This window comes from Carex rostrata, chromosome 24 (assembly GCF_964058835.1).
Source record: "Carex rostrata chromosome 24, lpCarRost1.2, whole genome shotgun sequence".
Taxonomy (NCBI): Eukaryota; Viridiplantae; Streptophyta; class Magnoliopsida; order Poales; family Cyperaceae; genus Carex; species Carex rostrata.
In genome coordinates this window covers 7556695-7574499 of record NC_135941.1, presented here as the reverse complement: position 1 = coordinate 7574499, position 17805 = coordinate 7556695, and the positions used below count along the sequence as shown (strand labels likewise).

The 17805-nt window shown below is 34.4% G+C and overlaps 2 protein-coding genes across 2 annotated transcripts; one reads left to right on the top strand and one right to left on the bottom strand.

Annotated features, from left to right (window-relative positions):
- Positions 1-2405: 2405 nt before the first annotated feature.
- Positions 2406-11727, bottom strand: REV1 (DNA-directed DNA polymerase). The gene is made up of 22 exons (XM_078325548.1): positions 11506-11727; positions 11244-11406; positions 10748-10863; positions 10399-10475; positions 9722-10089; positions 9503-9646; positions 9192-9324; positions 8750-8838; positions 8602-8652; positions 8098-8301; positions 7291-7410; positions 6985-7077; positions 6826-6885; positions 6653-6739; positions 6481-6564; positions 6303-6375; positions 6153-6221; positions 4835-4933; positions 4366-4586; positions 3718-4181; positions 3122-3182; positions 2406-2702 (listed from the first exon to the last, which is right to left on the bottom strand). The coding sequence occupies exons 1-22, from the start codon at positions 11619-11621 to the stop codon at positions 2661-2663; spliced, it is 2934 nt and encodes a 977-aa protein (XP_078181674.1). The 5' UTR covers positions 11622-11727; the 3' UTR covers positions 2406-2660.
- Positions 11728-12515: 788 nt separating this feature from the next.
- LOC144575455 (protein FAR-RED IMPAIRED RESPONSE 1-like) lies at positions 12516-16993 on the top strand. The gene is made up of 5 exons (XM_078325605.1): positions 12516-12564; positions 13996-14967; positions 15466-16491; positions 16599-16723; positions 16809-16993. Exons 2-5 carry the CDS (start codon positions 14006-14008, stop codon positions 16991-16993), a joined length of 2298 nt encoding a protein of 765 aa, XP_078181731.1. The 5' UTR covers positions 12516-12564; positions 13996-14005.
- Positions 16994-17805: the final 812 nt, after the last annotated feature.

The following is a 17805-nucleotide window of genomic DNA, read 5'->3' as shown; positions in this document are numbered from 1 at the left end:
AAGATTTAAAACTTAAAAGTCAAAATAAAACCGTTAGATGCGATCTATGTTATTTTCTTTATGTGCTCATAAATAATTATCACATTTCAATTTTGTTTTTATGTGAATCAATAAGTTCAAAAATCAACGTCTAAAAATCATCCAAATTAGTGCATTTTTTACAAGCTCTTGATGACAATCAAAAAAAAATTGAAATGTCATAATTTTTTACATGTGCATAGATAAAATGATGTAGATCATATCCAACGGTTTTATTTTAATTTTTAAGTTTTAAATTTTGAATTATTAAAGTTTTAAAAAATAGAGGCATAGTGGAGGTACAAAAAATGGAGGCATTTGAACCCTCCTCTTTCTTAATATAACGAGCATAACGGTTTTGTTAATACAAATAAGAAAAATCGTACAACTTATAAAATGTCTTACTCTTAAAAGGACAACTAAAATGGTACCCTTAAACTAGGGATGCAAACGGTCGGATCCGGATCGGATAGTGGTCTTACCGTATCCGTATCCGTTATAATTTTTCGGATACGGATACGGGTCAGATATTAAATGTTATGGATACAGATATTTTTCATAATTAGCTTATTGGTTACAAGTGCAGGTGCTGGAGCTGGAGCTGATGGATGCGTGAAGGAAGTATGAAGGATGCCTCATTCTTGAAAACCCCAACAAACTAGAGGTACCGGTTGATTGATACCCAAGATGAGCACAGTTCAGGGGATACAGAGGGCTCAGAACATGAGTATGGGGATCTGAATCTGTCGGATTACCTAATCACCAGAATGGAATCTGAGCCCTCCGATTCAGAACATGCAACACCCTCATTTGATGAATCTTATATGGATTGCTCCTCCACATCAACACTTTCCCATCTTAGTTACTGCTAAAATCTAATATACTCTTTTTGTCTGTAATATGTTGCTTGTTAAGTACTGCCGAACTATGTAGGGGTTTCTTTGGTTTTTGCACAATGGTATTTTAATCCATTGTATTTTGTATGAATTCTATTTACCATTTCTATATGAAATAAGTGGGTATACCCACTTTTATAAAAAAAAAATTAAAAAAAAAAACTTGTTGATTACAAAATATCTATTATATTATTAAAATATTAGTCACTAATTATGTCATAGTGTTATATATATTGTTCATCAAAATATATATATCTATATACAATTTAATAAACTATTGGTACAATATGCAATTTAATAAATCAATTTAAGAATATATAGCACATTTGTTGTGGTTTAAAAGTGTAAACGGTCGGATACGGATAGTTAAATGCCCTACCGTATTCTTATCCGTTATAATTTTTCGAATACAGATACAGATAGTCTCGGATACGAATCGGATAATTTAAGTAATTTTTCAGATTCGGATCCAGATAAAATCGGATAATATCCGATCCGTTTACACCCCTACAACTTTTACACCTCAGGGATCTGAACATTACGAACAACTAAAATTATCACACAGATAAAAAAAACCTTACTTAAAACAAGCACCGAGGTTTGTTTAAATGAAATGAATTTGACAGTTTGGGTTTAATGGGTATGGAAGAAAAAACAAACATGTAATTTCAGCTTTACACGCTTTAAGATAATTAAACTTCCAAGTTTTCTAACACCTTTCAGAAATTAGCAAGTTAGAAAGCTAAGAAAACTGAAAATGACACCCAAGTAAAAAAAAAAAAAATTGATGTTCTGATTCATCATCAGAAAAAAAAAAAAAAAAAAAAAACTGATTTCCGGTTTCTTTTTTATTCAATTTTTTTAACTAAAAAGAATGCATAAACCAGTCCTAAAAAATAGAGATAACAACGCTGACGAGCTGAGGCTCGTAAATTGTTGAAACGGAGCAAGTGTCTTTAAACTTTCCGAGAAATTAGTGCCTGTCATGTCCCGCCAAAACTAAATTATCCTCTGACAGCTTGGCGATGTGCCGATGCACTTGCAATGTTGGATTTTTCATTGTTGACGCAATACTTAAATCCTACCATCCAATACAACATGAATGCATAATTATTAAAAAAAAATTTCACAATGCTTGCATAAATTCTGACAAATTTTCTTTAATATATTAGTCCTGAAACCTTTTGTTTTGTTAGAGAAATGCATTGTGCTTAGTAGCTCACAAGTATAATGCTATCGCTTTCAGTTTCTCTCTCCCTCTCTTTTTTTTTTTGTGAAAACTTTCACAGAGACGGCAAAATCATGAGGGAGAATTCAACTCTCAACCTTTGAGTAACCAAGACTTTCTTCCTAGCTAACTGTTCTACCTCCCCTTTCATTACTTTCAGTTCCTCAATCGTACATCATTCACTGGATGGTCATAGGCTGATCTCGGCAACCCATTTCAAAATGAATGGTCCAAATCACTCCTAAAGCTCAACTTCAAAATTGAGCACTTGCAGTAGCAATTCAATCAGGAGTGATCTGGCACCTTAAATCAATAGTGAACCATCCAGATCATTCCAGGAGCAACAAGACTTAAACCATCTAATGACAAAACAGCGAGTCCCGTTAATTACTAGTAATGTGCTTTGGATTACTGTACAGGCCTATGGCTCGATTTGTCTTATGACAACCATTTTACATGATACCCAACAGAGAAATCCAACTATACCAGTATCCCAGACTTGGGAGGGAACCTCCAGACTAGAGATGCAATTTTCCACCATAATGCTCACCTATGCTAGCCTGTACAAGTTGTTAATCACTTAAGTTAATGAACACATATTAATAGGGAAAAAAATTCTTGAACAAAAAACTAGCCAACATTACTTGAATTGAAGGTAGATGTTAAAGTGCATAGAATGATGTCGAAATATTCATAGCATGGTGTCAATCTTTTTAAATAATGTCTAATCAATATCAAATTTAATTACTTATTCTGAAATACAAATTCAATTAAAGTTATGTTACTTGTTAAAATTATATTTTTATTTTTTTATATTGGTAAAGTGATTGTTTCTCAATTTCCCCAACAATATTGGACTTTTCTGCAAATAATATAAATGGAGGGGCTTCTTTTTGCGAATCAGGGCCAAATGTAACAACAACAACCAAGCCTTTTTACCAAATGTAAGACTTTGCAAACTTGTCAAGAGAAAAATCACCTGTACAAAAGGAAGCGTCTTATCATACAATTCTAGGAGAAGACTTGAATCAAAGGAAAGCCTAACAATAAAAGCAAAGAAAAGTCAAATTACTATTAGATATGAAGTTGCAATGTCCAGAATTTCTTATTTTGTCCTTTCACAGGAGAACTCAATTTAACATAAGCAATACTATTAGTCAAAAATAACAGCTATTGACTACTTTATCATATGCATAATGCGGATTGGTCCGTACTATGGATCAATATCTTCGGTTTCAAAGTTCTAATATTCGATCTGAACAGTTCAACGTGATCTCCATATGAAAATGTACTTTCAAACTAAATTTTACATTTTTAGTACTATCTTTTTTACTTTGGAATGGTCTACAATTTTTAGATCAAGTGATTTTCTACCTATCTAAAAAAATAGTAAAAAAATGTAAAATTTGATCTACAATTACATTTTCATGCATAGATCATGTTGAACGGTTCAGATCGACTGTTTGAACTTAGAAAAGGAGATATTAATTCATAGTGTGAACCAATCCGCGCTATGCATAGTACCATAGCCTCACTCTTTATACTTGTAATCTGGCAAAGTTATTGGTTGTGTACCTTTTCAGAAGACGAAAGCAATTGTAGAGCTCTTCAATGTCAGACTCAATTTTTTGGTTTATATACTCCTTCAAAAACTCGGACAGGCAGGAAACCACTGCATCCCATTCCTCACTACCAGGGTCAAGGTTTGGAGAGCAAAACGAGGCACTTGACAACAAGTACTCGGAAAGTAAACCATCTCGTACTCGAAGGTTTTCAAACCATTTGTGATAACTTCCTAACAAAATACTACTTTTAGAAGATTCTGGAAGCTGATTCTCTACTCTGTGGAGTGGGAGTGATTTAAGTACATCAGCCCTCACTTCCTCAGGTAGATTTTCCAAAATTGAGGAGTCTACTTGACTCAGTGAACTAGGCATCAAGTCAGACTTGAAATGATTTGAATTTGAGCAGGAAGCTTTTGACTGTTCAAATTTGCATTGCATTCTTGTAGTGAACTCTTCATCCTGCTGCTCACAATCCTGTCATACATTGGCAGAGTTCACCAAACTATACAAAAAGTACTAAAAGAAAGAACCAGCAAGAACTATCATATCAAAAACAGTATTCAGATCACAATTAATAAACAACTAGTGGGTTATTCAAATTGGAAATGCCATTGAACTATTGGCTAGCAGAAAACCCGTACGCATTTAGCAATCTTACCTTTCTCTCAACAGATTCTACAGTGCCTTCCTTTTCCTGCTGTCGAGTCTCTAGAATTTTGCGCAACTCTCCTTTGTACAACTCATTCATCTCTGAGAATATTTCAGGAGGGAGATTTCTGATAACATCTAAATCAAGATGGGACAATGGTGGCAATTCTGAAAGATTACTTCCTTGAGATACAGCACTGCTGCTTGAAGAACAGGCTCCTGATGGGGCATCTATGAGAGAGTAGCAGTTAATTAGTACCTTGCATGGAGAAAATGAGATCTAACCAATTCCATGCAATCTTCAAGTATCAGCACCCCTACCAGTTGGGTACTGAGCAAGTGCAAAAACTCTCAAATTCTCCTTTGATTATCTTTCAAGATTTTTCTTAACTTTCTGGATCCTAAAATGAGGTTTTAGGCAGCAATGTTTCATGGGAGGATTTAGGGAAAAAAAATGATAGAAGATGCTAATTAGTTACCCTTTCGACTGTGTTTGGTTAAGCAAGAGTCTTCAATAGGCTGCTTTCCCTTTCTCATGGCTGATGAGAGCCACAAATCCAGTCTACTTTCCTCAACCACTTCATAAGTAACAAGCATGTGTTAGTAAGCGATGGCAATTCTAGACTCAACCTGGGCCGAACAGCACAGTAGTGACTTAACTAAAGTTAATTGTTTGGAGCTAGAGCATCCTGAACAGATGATAGAAAGGTCAGGTAAGGATACATGGTCAGGTAAGGATACATCAGCTGATAGGATATAACACGACCACTTAAATTTTATTACAGTTATTTACCAAAAAAAATAGAAAGGAAAGGTTGAAAATTAAACTGCTAAAGACATATTAACAAATGTCTTAACCTAATACTTCACCAAAATGGTTTGCCAGTTGACCCAACCATCTACAAGGCCAAATCTGACTATACCCACATATATGTTTAGTTTTTTATAAAATTTAGTAAAATTTGTTACATTCCAACTTTCAAGTAGTATTATTTCCATAAAAATGAGGAACAACTAATAACATGACCCAACCAAACCCCACCATTGCCACCTCTAGGTGGTACAAGATTGTCAAATCATTCCGGCAAATAATTTGTTTGCTTTTATTTCTTGGGTAAATAAAACAAGCAGACTTAGAATTGGATATCAAATTTTGCTAGGACATGGCTAGAATGGGTAACTTTGACAAAGTACATCCATGCCAATTTCACTAGTACTCCATCCCAGGGTTACCAGAATATGATACAGACAGTATGTACAAAGCATTACTACAGCCATTCCGGAAAAGGAGCTGTAATGTAATGGAGCAGCTTTTGATCAAAATTGCTCTTTATGCAAATTCATCAGCTTATTTGTAAATATTTTTCTCATTAGAATTATATATATTTGTATGCTAAATTATGAATGGCTTCTCAATTCCTTTGACTATCAAGTACCACATAGTTTCTATTTACAACTAAGTCCGAAATTTATTTTGAATTTCCACTAAATGCATATTTACCATCAAAACACCATAAAGCATGCATCAAACTTTCAAGCAATCATATTTGTTCCTAAAAACAATACTTCCTTCCAACCCACTAGCCAAGATGTGTACCATCTGACTAATTAGTAAACTATAAAATTAGGTAAAATTTGATGTGGCCACATAAATCCTGACCTTGGTGCAATGTTCTATTCCACCAAGCAAACTGGAAATACTACCAATTCAAAATTGACAAGCTTTGTTACTACCAGATCCAAAGTAACTTACTAAGAGAGTTGGAAACATAGACAATATTACTTATCCTGCATTACCTTTATGACTTGAGTTTGCTAGTTCGAGCCGTGATAATTTCAGCCCCACACCACGCACTTCTTTGACATCTGTATAATTGGAATGTGCGATTCTTTTATCAACAAAACTGTAACATGTAATAAACAAGATGAAAAAGAAATTGAACTAACCAAGGTGAAAAGATGCAAAGGTTGGTTTCACAATTCGATTAAGAGAGGCCACGTCATTTATTGCACCAGGAACCTATGAGAAGAGCACCCAATTGAATCAGACAGCAACAATATCAAATGGATAAATTTTTTTAATGTGTTTTATTCTCTGCTGAACAACTTAGAAATTAAACAATACCGTCAAAGAACGACTTATCGTTTCACAATCACCACATCCCATATACTTTACTGGTTCCCCAGCACCTTTTTTTCTAACTTTGACCTGTCAAATTTTAATAAAAGAAAGTCTCTTCAGTACAAAAACCTTAAATCAAGTTGAAACAAAAGAACACTAGATGAGCATGAAAAACCTTAAGTGTAATTGTACGTCCCTGTACTCCACATCCTTGCAAGCGTAGTGAGACTTCTTTACATAAATTCATGAGAAAATTCTCCGACTGCAATAAAAAGCTGCAAAAGATGAGAATTCCAAACATGAATTACATGTATCATATATTACCAGTATTTTGAAAGGAACAATTACATCTCTGCTGTCCTTAAACCTGACTCCCCAATTAACTTCAGCGCCAATGGATTTAGTTTCCTGTGGTCACCATCAAGATTAAAAAACAAGGGACAACCAATAAAATTTTAATGCAAAAGCAAAATGTTAGTGTTGTTATCCTTCCATTTCAATTCAAACCTGAACAGCTTCAACCTCTGAATGATCAATTCCTCTGCAGTAGTTCCATAACATTTCGCCCATCTTACTTCCTAAGTCCTTTTGAAGAATATCCTAAGTGAAATTGTATTATAGGCTTGTCAATACCTACTCTCATCATGCGTAGTAACAAGAAATTTGTTGGTAACATTAAGAAAAAAAGTAAACACAGCACACTAACCAAACCAATTGGATTACAACATAACAAAGTCCAACAAGCAAAGAAACAAAATAACAGAGACAAAATATGATGGTGCAACAAAGAAATGAAATTTTAACTTATGTTACCTTTGAGATTGTCCGTAGTTGAGCACAAGTTTCAACCTCCCTTGTTCTCAATTTCTCTGCTGCATTATATCCAACTCCTGGAAGTGCTGAAACTGGAAGCTTATCCAAGTACTCATCAACCTATAGCAAACAAAAATATAAGAAAAAACTAGACATGCCAAATCCTCAGCCAAAAAATTTTTGCAAATTATATTGTAAGAGGATCAAAAGAAGAATGTTAAGTGGCATGTATTGAAAAGTTAATAATAAAGTGGATGATTCGTTCTATTGTAAGTCTTCTAATGATATCATACTGACCCAACCCAACAGCATAAAACTGATGCATTTACAATCAGATATAAATTTTCATTTAATTTTTATTAAAATGGAAGCATGAAACCAAGCCAAACAAGTATCATTACATTCAGCTTTAAATTTTTTTTATAAGGTAATTGCATGGAGCAAAACCACAAGTACTTGAGTGAAGGTATGAAGCCAAGCTGAATGTAGAGATACCTGCAGAAAACCTAAATCTCATATTTTTTTTATGCATAAAATATATTTCAAAATAAACATAGCTCTCCTGCTAGCTTTAATCCTCATATTCTGAAAATGAAGATGCCATTAATCTACATTGTTCTAAAACCTAATGATTGTGCACATACACATAAAGCTATTTAAGAAATAATAATTTATAGAGAAAGTATCATAATCCTAGATTTTTTTAAAATGCTGTACCACTGTATCTCTATCGTATTGGATACGATACTCGTATCCATATCTTGTTCAGCGTAGAGTACAACTGAATATTTAATTAAAATGCTTTACCTTGTCAGGTGGAATGAAACACTGTCCATTTGGTTTTGCCGACTTAGTAGCTAAACGAGCCAGAAGCATATTTTCACCAATCCCTGCACTGGCAGTGCACCTAGTTGTTTCATAGATTTCTTTTCGTATCATTTCTGCTATACTCTCAGGATAATCATTCAGAGAAAGAAACATCTCAAGAAAGGCCTCATCACAACTCACAGCCTGCAATGGCAAGAAGACAAAAGTTATTAAAAACAGGTATAATTTTGCTTTGTTCTTTATAAGATATCAAGCAAAAAAGGAGAACGTTCTATTTAAATGCCAGGAATTATTGGAAATTAGAACAATGAAAGGATAGGTTCTAGAACAAAGCTTATTCCTGAGAAGTTCCGACTCCGGAACAATTAACCTTTCCCATTCCTGAAAATTGGCCTTACATATGAATAAGGGTGAGTAATAAGACCAATTTCCATAGGACTTTCTAACCAAAGATGACCTAAGGATAAGTGGAAGATGAAATACCTTCACTTTCTCACAATGCTTGTGCAAAATGCCATAGAATTGATCAGCCACCTGCACTTTGATAAAGTGGCAAGCAAAACATCAAAAAATTTAAAATGAAAATGCAATAACCAGTAGATGAAAGCTTGAAGTCAAACTAAAAATATACCTCCTCGTATGCAGAAAAGTCATAAGGAAAGATAGTAAGATGGGGACATCGAGCCTTGGCATCCCTGACAAACATTCCTGCTTTAATTCCTGATAAGTAACGGCAACAATCACATTAGAGCATCATTTGCATACAGCGGTCTCAGATCTCAGTATTGCTTTTAGTTTGGTTCATATATAATATGTACTGTACTAATCAAACAAAACTCTTGCAAGTTGAGACTGAATATTATTTTAATTTATTTTTTGTTTGCTTCATCTTCCATATAATTGCACCTGTATACTTCAGTACAGATTACTTGATTCCATATCATTGATTTATATTCTGCTTCTTTTTTCAGGAGCAAAGTGTTCCCAAAAATAGCAAATCAGATATGCTATAAAACTACCAAGCACCATAACCAAAAAAAAGGTTAGCATATATATAATAAGTGTCAACTAACCATAACTCCTTGCAGGATAGTTAGCTGATGAAATTTCAGCTGTTCCTTTTGGATTATTGGAATGGCATACCGCCACTGGTTTATCAAGCAACTCAGGCGAATTTCGGATGACAACAGACACAAAGAAGCAATCCTGTACATTGCACCATAGTTTTGTCACAGTTAGTAAGAACAAGAAAAAGCATCGGTGCCATTAAGTGTGCACAAAATAAATGCCAAACTGGAAAGGTGAACCTCGTATAAAGGAAGAAAGAAGAAAGTGTCCTGAAGCTAGTCTATGAAACACAAGACTTGCCACATAAGAAGATTACCATGTCAACATGTATCACAATTCTTTTCAAGCTTTCCATGTTACTATTAAGATTGTTATTCTTGCTTCCAGTCCCAGAAATAAAATTGGAAAAACGCTTGCGATACCGGTTCCTCCATGTTCCAATGAAGTGAAGCCTAGAATACTACAATACAAAGCTTATCAGGATCCATAACAGACAATTTTTCACAAAAAGAATTAGATGTATTTAAAATCATACCTTGAAATAATTCTCTACAAAATCTGGATCAGTCAGAGTTGAGTGAGGACGGTCAGGACGCCCTGAACTTTGATTGGCAACATAGCTTGTGCTGCAGTCGTCTTCTGATTCTGACTTAACATCTTTGAGTTCATTATTTGTATTTATACGCTTCGACTCTTGGCTCTTCTCTTGAGAAGAATTATCAGTAACAGAAAAGGTAGGTTTAGTGCTTTCCCCTTTACATTCGTCAGGCAGAAATGCTTCAGTTTCAATTAATGTCCCCTGGTAATTTGATCTTGGGACACCCTTTTCAGAAAAGAAGGCAGACAGTTTCAGCTGCTTAGAACTTTCTGTTGAGGCATGCTCAATAAGCTGGTATGGAACCCCTTCAGGTGAAAGCAGGTATTAGTACCAAATATACAAGTATACGACAATTTTGTTCCATTCAATGGACAAGGGTCCAGCAAGTTATTTTGGAAAGCCCAAAAACTCCTAAATCTTGTGAAATTCTTTTTTTCCATACACTTAAACAGATATAATTTCACTTTAAAAGAAGCTTTGTAAATGTTGAAGATAAACTACAGTCAGCGGGATAACATTTAAATTGCATTGACCCTATTTAATACCAATAATGTACATAAACAACATAAACATATTTTTTAAATCATTCTTCAGTTAGCAATAGACAAACTTACAGCTCAGAAGGGTATTAGCTGCAATAGAATCCACGATCCAGTCAGGTTTAACAACAGGAAGTCCTTGACTGAATGCCCTGGATTCAAACAAAAGCATAACAGCAGTAATGCACAATAACAGCACAAAATGATCCATTGGAAAAAAGAAAAAAAAAATTAAGTGTATGGGTGATTATGTCAAACTAAGTTCAGCATATATTGGACCTCCCACAGTTGATAAGAGCATATGTGATTTTTATTGCTTCTAGGATATACAATACTCTGTGGTGCAGTTGATATTTCTTCATAAAGACAACAGTTACATGTTAAGAAACTGAGAAGGAGAAGAGAAAAATGAACAGAACTCTACCTTAGGTTCTTTCTCTTACTATCAGGAAGATTACTACAGATGATGTGGCTTACAGTATGCCTTGAAAAATAGTTGATAAACCTTCCCCCATGTTTCAGCATGTAGTTCTTCAGTTCCTGATAGTTAAAATATAAGCAATTTCTTACCCTCCAATTATACCATATATATCATTCAATCCAGAGCCATATGCTCTGGATTAATACAAGTCCATTTCCTTCCAGAGCACATATGTACCATTCAATTAACACTAGCTTCAGTTTGGCCTGGTAACCGATTCAACATGACGTTTTCATTATTAAATTGCCTAATGAAGGTTTAGATTAAGCTCAGGTACAAAATGTGAGAACAGGATCAGCATCTTACAGACAAACCAGGATACCAGCCGAAATTGCACGGTAGTAAGCATATAAAGTATAAACCTACAGTGAAAACAAATTCAAAAGAGATGGACAGAACTTACAGAAGAAAGTAAAAGCAAATATAAAAAGGGCAAAACCTGACTGGACGGTACAGTAAATCCATCAACAAAAATGGACACCCCTTTGAAAATGCCTCCACCGACTCCGCCATCAGTGATTCCGGGATTAGCTCCATACGAAGAACTGGAGGCGTCGGTTTCGAACTGATCCCTGAGCTTTCTGTTCTTCTCCGTCATATAGCTGCACAAAAACACAACAGCAAGAGAGAAAAAAAAAAAAAATCAAACGAAGCTAATGTAGACATTCCTTCGTTTTTTTAACTGAGTTGATCAAATTCACCTTCCAAAATCTGAGAAAGGGGATGATTTAAAGCCGGGAGGTTTAAGAGATTTTGAGGCGCCAGACTTCGATGAGGGTCGGCCCCTCTTCCGCGAGCTGCCCGATGAGTGGGACATGAGATTTTGTGATTTTTATGGTCGTGGAGCGGGGGAAGTAGGTTTTGAGACGAAGCGAGCGATCACCGCGCCGTTTCAAAGCCCGGACTTTGGAATGGGCGCGAGCGACTAGCAAGATTGCAGGACTGTAGGTAGGACCCTCGTCCGGTTTGCTATTTGTGATTGGGAGTCAAAACGGTTCGGTTTGTTCGGTTTAAATGGATTGATTTGATTGAACTTTTGCTATTTGTGATTGGGAGTCAAAATGTGATAAATTTTGAGAAAAGGTCTTGGTCCACTGACCTTTGTCCACAGAATGTCCACCACGTTATTCAGTTCAATTAACTTCCTTATCCAGTCCAATTAACTCCCGACGTTCTAACTGTCTAACTTCCGACCTTCTAACTGATTTCGTCTCCGCTATTTAAACTTGCCATCGCGCGTCCGTACCTTCCTTTTTTGAATTTCATTTCCCAATTTTCCATTTCCGATCAGATCTGTCGTTATTTTCTCTGCGATTTTATTCCTCTTTCATCTCGATATTCCATTTCCGATCAGATTCCAGCGTGATTTTCCTTCCTATTTCGTCTCGAGGGAAGATTCAAGCCTGATTTTCGTTGCTCTTTCGTCGCGAGGTCGTTTCCTTTCTCTTTCATCTCGAGGGAAATATCAAGAGTTCCTATTGCGTGGCGATTACCTATTTCGTCGCGAGTTCGTCGTAATTTCATCAAAATTGGAAATCGTGACGTCGTCGCCAGTTCGTAGTCATCATTTGATCGGTAAATGCTTTCATTCAAACGAAATCTTATTTTTTTGTATTTTTCTTCTCTGATTCAATTTTGCTTTGCAATGATGATTTTATTTTTTTGAGATTACTGACTCAATCTCGTTGTTTAAACATGATCGCGACGTAATCATCAGGAGTCGATCTCTATTGGATATAAGACGGCGAAATTGAAATCCAGTAAGTTTTTCTTTTGAATTTTGTAAGATGTCGGATATAAGTTACAGCATGTAGTTAGTAATGTTACAGTATTGGTGTCAGTCAAATGACATCTTTTTTGGATGTATGGAAATGATAATTTTTTTTTCTAAGATGTGTTATATAAGTTACAGCATGTAGTTAGTAATGTTACAGTATTGGTTTCAGTTAAATGACATGTTGTCTGGATGTATGGAAATGATATTTTATTTGTTATAATATGTGTTATATAAGTTAGATCATGTAGTTAGTAATTTTATAGGATTGACATAAGTCATATGACATTTTGTCTGGCTGGATGGAAATGATAATTTATTTTTTGTCAAATGTGTTATATAAGTTACAGCATGTAGTTAGTAATTTTACAGTATTGGCAGGATTGACACAAGTCAAATTACATCTTGTCTGGCTGGATGGAAATGATAATTTATTTTTTGTAAGATGTGTTATATAAGTTATAACATGTAGTTAGTAATGTTACAGTATTGGTTTCAGTCAAATGACATGTTTTCTGGATGTATGGAAATGATATTTTATTTGTTATAATATGTGTTATATAAGTTAGAGCATGTAGTTAGTAATTTTATAGGATTGACAGAAGTCAAATTACATCTTGTCTGGCTGGATGGAAAGGGTAATTTATTTTTTGTAAGATGTGTTATATAAGTTATAGCATGTAGTTAGTAATTTTATAGGATTGGCAGGATTGACACAAGTTAAATGACATCTTGTCTGGCTGGATGAAAATGATAATTTATTTTTTGTAAGATGTGTTACATAAGTTACATCATGTAGGTAGTAATTTTACAGGATTGGCTTGTTATAATATGTGTTATATAAGTTAGAGCATGTAGTTAGTAATTTTATAGGATTGAAAGAAGTCAAATTACATCTCGTCTGGCTGGATGGAAAGGGTAATTTATTTTTTGTAAGATGTGTTATATAAGTTATAGCATGTAGTTAGTAATTTTATAGGATTGGCAGGATTGACACAAGTTAAATGACATCTTGTCTGGCTGGATGGAAATGATAATTTATTTTTTGTAAGATGTGTTACATAAGTTACATCATGTAGGTAGTAATTTTACAGGATTGGTGCAAGTCAGATGTCATTTTCCTGCATGTTTTGGAAATATGTGGTATATAAGTTACATAATATACTTAGTATTTTTTTTTTTTGTAATATGTGGTATATAAGTTACTTCATGTACTGGGTAAATTTACAGGATTGTCACAAGTAAAATGACATTTTTCATGAATGTTTGGAAATGATAAACTCTTTTTTGTTAGATGTGTTACATAAGTTACAGCATGTAGTGAGTAATTTTACAAGATTGGTGCAAGTCAAATATATTTTGATGTACATAATGATATATTTTCTGTTTGTCTTACAATTTAATTCAATTTTTACAGTTTTGTTGCAATGGAATTTAATATGAATGAAGATGTGGCAATTTATAATTCTACAGTGAATAATGTTGCAGAAAGTAGGGGTTTAGTTATTGATTTGAATGTCGAACCCGATTTTATGGGAGATATAGGAATTGAAGAATCAGCAGAAGCAGAGATTGTGGCACTGGATTTGAATGCACCATTAGATGGATTTTTTGATTTAGTAGATAATGAATCAGGTGCATCTGATGTATCTGATAATTGCATAGTTGCTGCTCCTAGACTTGGTGACGATTTTTTTTCTGTTGAAGAAGCACACAACTTCTTTAAACTGTACGGTTTCCAAACTGGTTTTGGTGTGTGCAAGAAAACAAGTTATAAAAATGGTGATGCCGTGGTGGGCTGTAGATTTCAGTGTGTTAAATTCAGAAGAAAGCAAGAAAAGGTTAAAGATGGTGAACGTTTTCCAGAGAGGCGGAGACCTTCTGGAAATTCAGATTGCAAGGTTTTTATGACAGTGAAATATTCTGAACTCACTGGATCATGGCGAGTGATTAGCTTGCACTTGGAGCATAGCCATGAACTCACTCCAGGTTCTTCTTTTTTAATACCAGCCTATCGGTACATTCCAAAGAGGTTCAAAGATATGTTGGAATTCAATACAGATCAAGGGTTGCCTACAGCTGATAACATTGATTTAGTTTTAAAAATGGCTGGTGGTTATTATAAGGGTACATTTACACGGAAAGATGCTCGAAACCATATCGACAAGTACAAGAGAGGAAAATTGAGGGCTCTTGGTGGTGATGATGCCAAGCTTCTAGCTGATTATTTCGAGAGGAAGCAACTGTGTGATTTAAACTTCTGGTATACGTATAAGCACACGAATGATGCACATTTGTGGAATATCTTCTGGGCAGATGGTCGTGGGCGTGCAGCGTACAAGTATTACCATGATGTTGTTGTTATGGATGCGACATACCTTACGAATAGGTAATTTTTTCTTTATCAGATTTGGACATTTTCTTTTATTTACATATTTCATTAAGTTACAGCATGTAGTTAGTAATTTTATAGGATTGACTCAAGTCAAATGACATCTTGTTTGCATGGATGGAAATGGTAATTTTACAGGATTGGCGCAAGTCAAATGTCATTTTCCTGCATGTTTTGGAAATGATAATTTATTTTTTGTAATATGTGGTATACAAGTTACATCATGTACTGAGTAATTTTATAGGATTGGGACAAGTAAAATGACATTTTTCATGAATGTTTGGAAATGATAAACTGGACAAATGTCTGTGGATTTGTAGAGGGTTGAGTAGTTATTTTGCAGGATATATTGTTCTGTGTTATAGTGTATTTTGTAGAATGTATTATATATTTTGCAGGATATATTGTTCTCTGTTATAGGATTTATATAATATTTTGCAGGATGTATTAGATATTTTGCAGGATGTATGTGATATATTTGTTTGTTTATGTCAGGTATGACATGGCACTTGTTTTGTTTGTCGGTGTAAACCATCACTGGCAGACAACCATTTTTGCTTGTGCTCTGCTTGGAAGAGAAACTGAGGAAGACTACATATGGTGCATGGAGAAGTTTGTTGCTTGCATGAATGGTGTCAAGCCGGGTGGTATCTTGACAGATCAGTGCCCGAGTATTGAGAAAGGTATTAGGTATGTGTTGGGTAGTGATACTGTACATAGGTATTGTGCTTGGCACATTCTTCATAAATTACCAGAGAAGTTTGGTGGTCAGGAAGATAAAACCGCTTTAACTTATTTGGTGAAGGCAACTGTCTATGAATCGAGAACTGAATCACAGTTTGAACAAAGTTGGCAGACCTTGATGGTTGAGATTGGATATGAAGATGCTCCATGGTTTAAGAGCATTTTCAGGCAGAGGCGTAAATGGGTGCCGGTTTATCTGAACGACAGATTTTGGGCTGGGATGAATACAACTCAAAGGGTTGAAAGTATGAATTCTTTTTTCGACAACTATCTCAGATCGAAATCAACCCTTGCTGAGTTTGTAGTGAACTTTGAATCTGGACTGAGTAGAATTTGGCAAAGGGAGCACTATTTGGACCATAAGGACAAGAGCACAACACCAGTTCTGATTTCTGATTTGGAGCTGGAGAAACAGTTTTGTCGTGTATACACCAATGAAATTTTTTATAAGTTTCAAGATGAAATCAGAAATTCTTTGAATCTGACCTGTGTGTTTAGGTTCCATCTAGATGACAACACGAAGGTTTACGAGGTCCAAGATATAGGTGGGAATATTTTTGATGTTCAGTACAAGGCTGATTTGAAAGAAGTTTTTTGTATTTGTAAAAAGTTTGAGGCATTTGGGATTTTGTGTTCTCACTCAATAATGGTTTTCAAACATGAGAAGCAACTGTGTGTGAATAATAAATACATACTTGACCGATGGAGGAAGGACCGGTTGCGTTTCGATTTAATCCCTGCTTGTTGTCCTGATGGTAGCAGTGTTGAAGTCAATAGGTAATGTATTTTATTTCTAATGGATGTAGTTATTAATTTTGCAGTATTGGCCTTTATGTTTTTTATCTTTGTATGTGAAATTTTTTTTTGATATATTTTTTTTGTAGGAGGTATGATCTGACAAGGAAGATGAATCCTATAATTGAAGATTTCCTTAACTTTGGTTGTGTTAGTGATGAGAAGGAAAATGAAGTTCTTAATGGCTTAGAAGATCTTCTAAATAGACTAAAAGGTTATTAATTGCAAAACATTTTTTTTTTTTTTTTTGTATTTTTTTTTGGGAATATGTTACTTAGTGAAATTTTCATTTGTTTCAGGAGATGTCGTTTCTGGATCTGTAGTTGAAGATGTTTTAGATGGTACAAATACAAATGAAAATGGTGGATCTGGAGGAAGGGCTTCTAGAGGTAGGGGAAGTGGTGCATTGAGAGGACAAGTGCGTGATGGTTCTACAATCCCTAGAAAACGAGGCAGAGGTAGTGGGAAAGGTATTTCAATATAACATTTTAATTTATTGAATTTTTTTTTTAAAGGATTGTCATTTAAAATTTACAGGTTTCATAGCATTATAATTACCAGGTCAGACATTGATTGGCCAAATAAAATTTTCAAAGTATTTTCTTGCAACTTTTGCATTGTATGTAGGTGAAATATATAGTATTGAGAGAGTTTCATATTATTTAACAGGCCATGAAGAAACAGTTCAAACAGATTGTGATGTAAATTTGATTTTAAGTGTAACAGCTAGAGTAATAGGTTATTATGTATTTATTTTATGGTTTGTATTGAAATTTTTACTTTTTATAAACATCTAATTTACAGGATTGAAATATTTGCATTTGTTTAACATGCCAACCATTGTCTGGTGGAAGAAATGGTGATGTAGATCAGTCTTCAAATGCAACAGCTAGAGTGATAGGTAATAGTTATGTATTTTAAAGTTTGTATTGAAATTTTTACTGTTTTTGAAGAAGTAATTTACAGGATTGAAATATTTGCGTCTGCTTTGCAGGTCAACCATTGACTGGTCAAATAAATTCTGATGTAAATCTCACTGCAAATGGGACAAATTTAGTAGAAGGTAATATTTTAATCATATTGTATGCTTGTTGTTTTTGTTTCACATTATTAAATGTAAGTCTTGATAGTATTTGATGATGTAATTTACAGGAATCATAAATCTTTATTTAATGAAATTTGAACCATTATAATAATATTTTTTTCTTAAACAACAGAGGCAATGACTGTTCAAAGAAATGATGATGTAAATATGTCTTCAATTAGCACAAATAGAGGAGGTAATACTTTATTCCT